The following is a 7,052-nucleotide window of genomic DNA, read 5'->3' on the forward strand; positions in this document are numbered from 1 at the left end:
AAGAAGAAGAAGAAGAAGAAGAAGAAGAAGAAGAAGAAGAAGAAGAAGAAGAAGAAGAAGAAGAAGAAGAAGAAGAAGAAGAAGAAGAAGAAAAGAAGAGATGGGTTATGTGGATTTGTAGTGTGTGGTGGACCCTCCCTTCCTAGCCAGTGACTCATCACACAGGGGCTGAGACTACTGGCTGTCAGAAGCTCCCCCACCCCCAGTACTTGTGTCATAGATGCCTCTGTGATCTCATCACTCTCTCCTATCAACTCTCTCTGCAGGGCCAGAGCTGGAGGAGAGCAGACCGGAGGGTGATGGAAACATCTAGCCCCTAACTATGGGTAATTTAGTAGAATGTAGCTCTGAGGGGGGTTCAATCGTTGTGTGATGTTTTTCACTCTTTTGGAGTTGGGGGGCCCACCACCCAGCCCCCAAATAAGCACACACGGAGGCTTACTCTTAGTTGTGAATGCCCAGCCTTAGCTTGCCTTGTTTCTTGCCAACTTTTCTTAAATTATCCTGACTACCTCTTGCCGCTGGGCTTTTATCTTTGTCTATTTCTGTATCCCTTTCCTTCCTTCTTTCTCCGTGGCTTCCTGTGTGTGGCTGGGTCCCCCTCTCCTTGTTCTCATGCTTTTGGTTCTCGGTTCTCCTATTTATCTTCTCTGCTTCCTGGCTCCTCCTATCCTTGCTCCTGCCTCACTATTGGCCGTTCAGCTCTTTATTAGACCATCAGGTGTTTTAGACAGGCAAAGAATCACAGCTTCACAGAGTCCAACAAATGCAGAATAACAAAAGTAACACACCTGAAAATAATATTCCGCAACAAACCATGCCTGCCTAAATCAGGGCATTGAATGCTTATAAGAGACTGACCTATCCAGATGTGTTCCACCCTCCCACAGGCAGCGTGCAGATGAGGAGAGCTATGAGTGGACCCAGCATAAAGCTGTGAGCTGCCTTAAAATGTTATGGGATTTATGGGTGTGACTGCTTTTGTTTGTAACTCCACTGTGTGGGCTTTTTCATGTGACCTTTGTAGGTGGTAATGTTATTCACAAGTCTAAAGATTGGATACATTTGATAGGATAGGGTAAGGTCTCCTAGTTACCGTAGTTACCTCCACATCCAGTATTGTCAGAAAGGCCAGAAATAGCTGTGGTGGTCCACAGTTTTAATCCCAGCACTCAGGGAGGCAGAGGCGGGAGGATCTCCGTGAATTCAAGGTCAGCCTGTTGTTGGACAGCCAGAGCTACATAGTAAGGCCCTGTCACAAGTAAGCAAGCAAGCAAGCAAACAAAAAAGGCCAGGAGTGGGGTCTTGTTGACTGGGAACCAGGAAAAGCATTCTTAACCTTCTCCCCTGTTTTCCTCCCAGATACAGAAAGAAAACTTTAATATTGATCACACAGGCCATGAGCAATCCAAATGCCCGGGAGGCGGAGGCCGACAAATGACTATGAATCTGAGCTAGCCTGGGTTACATACTGAGTTTCAGACCAGCTTGGGCTATAGAATGAGAGACAGTCTCAAAAAAAATAATTATTGGACTGGAAAAGTGAAGATAGATAAAGGCAGATAGGGTACTCATACACATAAAATAAATCTTAAAAAGATGAATTATCATTAGAGAAATGAAGCACATTCTAAGCCTGTTATGTGCTTTGTATGTGCAGGCGTGTATGTTTGCAGTGATGTACGTGCTAACTGATGTTTAAGCTCCTGATAACATGGGTGGGCGACTTTTCTCTGGTAGGTTGTTGAACAGAAGGTTCTGGATCCCAGAGAGGTGGTCCTTCCCAAGTGAATCTTTTTTTTTCTTTTAAAGATTTATTATTTTATGTATATGGTGTTCTTGCTTTCTCTGCATGTACCCCAGAAGAGGGGAGCATCAGATCCCATTACAAATGGTGTGAGCCACCATGTGGTTGCTGGGATTTGAACTCAGGACCTCTAGAAGAGCTGCCAGTGCTCTTAACCGCCCAAGTGAACCTTAAAACCATTTCACTTCTAAATCATAGTGTCTTGCCCCGGACTGACCAACGGGACAACCCATGGAAAATTGGGTGAGGTAGCTTGAGCAGATGTGCCCCTATTTTACTTATAGGCACATGCCCAGGGACTCAGGTCAGGTTGATTTATTCATGCTGACAAATCAGCACCTACCAGAGGTAGGCCAACCTCGTTGGTCACCTGGGTACAGCTGTAGCTTTGCCGGGTCCCGCACCACCTTAATGGAAGATCAGGATTCCTGTCTGGTACACCCTGACCTTCCTATGCGTCCTAAGCAGTCTTTTCTCTCTTGTAAGGCCCAGAAGTTACTGCCATGACAGAAACATCGGCAGCAGTGCTCATCCAAGCATGGTGGCGTGGCACCCTGCTGCGACGCTCGCTGCTGTACGCTGCCCTCAATGCATGGATCATTCAGTCCTGGTGGAGAAAGATACTGGTGAGCTTGCGGGAGAAGAGACGGCAGGCGGCTCTGGAGCTGTATGCTAAAAAAACAAGGGCAATTGTCAAACTGCAGTCATGGTTCCGGATGTGGCGCATCCGCCAACGGTACTGTCGCTTACTAAATGCTACCCGCATCATCCAGGTTTATTGGCGTTGGCATAATTGTCACACTCGTGGCTTTATCCAGGGCGACTATGAAATCAAAGAAAATAGACTGAATATTGAACTCGAAATTTCCCTGGGCTCACAGGCATGCAAGGTGCAGCAATGCATAACCCTACCAATAAAAGAGTGATCAGGTCTGCTACCCCGTGTCCTCAGCTCTCTTTGTCACTATGGAGTTAACACAGCAGATGCCGGATGCCGGGCAAATCAACTCTGAGGGACACAACTTATCCTCAGTGCTGGAGGATAAGGATCTGGGATGGATTAGTAATGTCTGTCATGGGCCAGGGGCAGTAGAATTTCAGGTTTCCAGGTACCTCAGTTCCAGGGACAACATATAAATGATCTCCCTTGACAACACAGCATGCAGGCTTGTATTTTGGGGCTTTGTGTTTGCTACAAAGTTTTAAGACTTATTTTAAAAATCATGGTAAAAATTTACACAAAGTCATCATTTTAACTATTTAAACAATTGTGCAATTGTCACCTTCCATCTCCATAACATTTTCATCTTGCAAAGCTGGAAATTTCTACCTATTAAATAGAAAATTTTTTGTTTCTCCCTTCAGCCCCGAACTTTTGTCTCAATGCATTCAAATTTATATATGTGGGACCTCTCCCCCCCGATTCTGGAAAACCCATACAAAACCTATGTTGTTGTGACTGGCTTATTCCAAGTTCATTTGTAGCATGTGTCAGGGTCGCCACCCCCCCAAGACAGGGTTTCTCAGTGTCGCTTTGGGGCCTGTCCTGGAACTAGCTCTTGTAGACCAGGCTGGCCTCGAACTCACAGAGATCCGCCTGCCTCTGCCTCCCGAGTGCTGGGATTAAAGGCGTGCGCCACCACCACCTGGCCAGGGCTCCCTTTCAAAGGTTGAATAATAGCCCGGAGACTGCATAGACTGCCTGTGTCCATCGGTGGCGCTCTGCCTTCTGGCTGTTTGAATAATGCGGCTATGGACACAGATGGACAAGAAGCTCTTTCCTTCTTTTTAAAAAGTTGTGTGTGTGTGTGTGCTATAGTGTGTGATGTATGCATGTGTGTGTAGTATATGTGCATGTGTGTATAAGAGTCTGTATGTGGTGTATGTTTGTGTGTAGTATATGCATGTGTGTATATGTGTATACATGTGTGTGCATGTGTGTGTTTGTGTGATGTAAGCATGTGTGTATTGTGAGTCTGTATAATGTGTGTGTTCTGTGGAATAATCCTTCTGTATACTGTGAGCATATGTTGTTAATAAAAAGCTGATTGGCTGATAGCTAGGCAGGATTTTCAGAGAGGGAGAATGCTGGGAAGAAGGGCAGAGTCTCGGAAGTCATGGGTAGGATGCAGAGAGGAGCAAGATGAATGTGCTGTGCTGAAAGAAGGTACTGCCGTGTGACAGAGGGAGGAAAAGAAATACGGGCTAATTTAAAATGTAAGAGTTAGCTAGTAACAAGCCTAAGCTATCGGCCTAGAATTTATAATTAATAATAAATCTCTAAATGGTTATTCAGGAGCAGCTGCTGAAACACAGAGAAACTCTGCTCACAAGTATATGCATACGTATGTGATGTATATGTGTGTGTTGTATGCATACATATGTGCATACGTGGTATACGTGTATATGTGCATGTGTGTATGTGATGTATGTGGTGTATGCATGTGTATGCATGTGTGTGTGAATCTGTGTGGTGTGTATGTGGCAAATGCATGTGTATGTGTGTATGTGTGTATATATGTAAACATGTATGTGCATATGAGCATGTGGTGTGTGTCTGATGTTTGCATGCTCATGCACAGACACAGGCTACACTTAAACTCACTCTGTTGTTGAGGGTGAACTTGAACTTCTGATCCTCTTCTGCCTCCTTCTCTCCAGTGCTAGGATCACAGGTGTTATCACCACACCTAGTTGTGGGCATGCTTGCCTTTTGAGACCTGTCTCAGTGTGTAGCTGGCCTTGAACTCAGGTCCTCTTGGTGTGCAGATCCTCCTTTGAGTGCACGTAAAGAAATGGAAAACTTTCATTCCCATAAAACCCCAAGCATTGGGACATTGAGAGCTCAGTCCGGTCCTCCAGTGTGGGTCTCTGTCTCTATCTCCATCCATCACCAGATGAAGGTTCTATGGTGATATGCAAGCTATTCATCAGTATGGCGAGTGGGAGGAGGGGGAGGGAAACGGGAGGCTTGGAGGAGGAGGAATTTTTTTTTCAATAAATAGAAAAATAAAAAAAAAAAACCAAGCATGCGGGATTTCAGAAGCTTCATTCATAACTGCCCAAATTGCAAGCAACCAAGATGTCCTTCAGCATAGGAGGGGTTCAATAAACTGTGGTATGTCCCTCAAGTGGGATTTTATGTGGTGTTAAGGTGAGTAAGGCATGAGAACACATGGAAGAACTTGCATGCACGTGACTCAAGGAAAGAAAGCTCCATACTGTGTGCTTCTGCTATGTAGCAGTCTAGAAAAAGAAAGCCAAAACCAACCAAACAAAAAACTATGGAGGAAGTAAATTCAGTAAATGTCAGAGATGGAGGCTTTTTTAGGGGGTTGAGGAGGGAGTAGTATGTGGTCCAGGATTGATTTGAACTTGCAATCCTCTAGCCTCTCCCTCCTGAGTGCTGGGATTTCATGTGTGCACGCCGTAGCTGAGGACAACGGAATTTTTTGCTGTCAGTTTGTAGGCTTACTATAACAGAGGTACTGTTCTGGTGGGGGTGTTGCTAATGAGCGAGGCTAGGAGTGACTGGGGCCGGGGGGGAAAATCTAAGAACTTTCAATTTATTGTGAACTTAAAACTGTACTAGAAAGTTAAAAAAAAAAGCAATAAAAAACTAAAACACTTCTAGGCTGATGAGAGGCTCAGTGAACTGTCACCAAGCCTGGTGACCTCATCTTGATAGCGAGTGGATTAGACCTGCCTGCCCAGCTAGTGAACATGTAACATCTTTCCTCTGCTGTCTTTTAGCTTGTGAACACATTTTCCTTCCTGATCCTGCTGTACTTTGGTGTTTCCTATCAATATTTTAAATTTTCAGTATATAGATCTGCATCTACTCTATTGATTATCCAAATTAATTTTCTCTTTTTCATCTTCTTCCCTTCTCCCTTCCTCCCTGTTCCCTCTTTCCCTTCCTTCCTGCCCCTCTTTCCACCTTCCTTTTTGGGTAGGGTCTCATGTAGCTCAGGCTAGCCTTGAACTCACTATATTAAGTTATATCCTTAAGTTAAGGATGACCTTGAACTTCTGACCCTGCTGCTTCTACTTCCCAAGTGCTAGAATTACCAGCAGGCACCACCATGTCTGGTTTCACGTGGTACAGGACTTTGTGTGTGCTGGCTGTTCGCTCTACCAATGGAACTACCCCATGTACTAAGTCTTTTGTTTTGGGTAGATTTTTATTTGTATTTAGATTTTTGAATCTGTAATTTCAAACCTATAATCTGCAAACAAGAGCAGTTTTGCTTCCTCCTTTCCTGTTTCTATGCCTTTTATTTCTCTTTATTGACTAATTGCATGGGCTAGAACTCCCGGTACTATGGTGAGCAGCTTTGAGAGTGGATAGTGTCTCACTTGAGGTCTTGCAGGGAAGTGGGGGTGGGGTAGAGTGTGCTCGGTTACTATTATGCTAGTTGTAGGGTTCTCACAGAGTCTCTTTATCAGACTTCTAAAATGCTCAAGAATTTTCATCATGAATAGGTGCTAAGTTTGCCACGTCATTTTTCTGACCTGATTAATATAGTCACACGTGGACTGATAAATTTTAATGTTTAGCCTTGTTTCCTAGAGTTAAATTTGGTTGATAGGGATATATAACCACTTTTATATATTTTGGGGTTTGATGTGTTGTTTTTGAGTGTGATGAGACATTTTATAGCCCAGTTCTAGGTGACCAAGTACCTAGGGTGCTGGACACCCATCAACCTCACGGATCAATCTAGGACAGTGTTCTGGGTTTGCGGTCTCATGCTAGTGAAGACTCAGATACTTGTGGGAGTCTGAAAAGCAGAAGCAGGCTTTATTAGAGTTATAGAAAGTGGGAAGTCCAAACTTTCAAGAGTGGAAGGGGCTCTCACAGAAGTTAAGAAGCCATTGAACTTCCTGGTCCAGTAATTCTTAGAGGGTTACTGCAGAAACTGGAAACCGGCTCAGGTAACTGTGGTTTGGTCTCTGTGCTACCGTGGACAGAGACGCTCGATGCATGTCTTCCTGGCCCACCCAAGGACCTGATCTTTACTGTTCCTCCAGTAGGGGTAGCAGAAGCCTCTTTGTCATGTCTGATTCTGAGTTTGTTAGTAGTTGTCCATGACTGTCTGCTGGCCCTTAGACACTGGCTGGCATTGTTACCTACAACTTTGCAGGTGTCTCAATTGCTATTAACTAAACTAAGTACTTTTGCTCCTCAAACTTTCCAAGAGAGCTGGAGAGATGACTCAGCGCTTAAGAACACTCACTGATT

At 44.5% G+C, this 7,052-nt stretch overlaps 1 protein-coding gene across 1 annotated transcript; it reads left to right on the plus strand.

Moving 5' to 3' along the window:
• Positions 1–1,714: 1,714 nt before the first annotated feature.
• LOC101989926 (IQ domain-containing protein F5) lies at positions 1,715–2,741 on the plus strand. The gene is made up of 2 exons (XM_026779107.1): positions 1,715–1,736; positions 2,294–2,741. The coding sequence occupies exons 1-2, from the start codon at positions 1,715–1,717 to the stop codon at positions 2,731–2,733; spliced, it is 462 nt and encodes a 153-aa protein (XP_026634908.1). The 3' UTR covers positions 2,734–2,741.
• The last annotated feature ends 4,311 nt before the right edge of the window (positions 2,742–7,052 follow it).

Source organism: Microtus ochrogaster, chromosome 5, assembly GCF_000317375.1.
Source record: "Microtus ochrogaster isolate Prairie Vole_2 chromosome 5, MicOch1.0, whole genome shotgun sequence".
In the NCBI taxonomy this organism is placed as follows: domain Eukaryota; kingdom Metazoa; phylum Chordata; class Mammalia; order Rodentia; family Cricetidae; genus Microtus; species Microtus ochrogaster.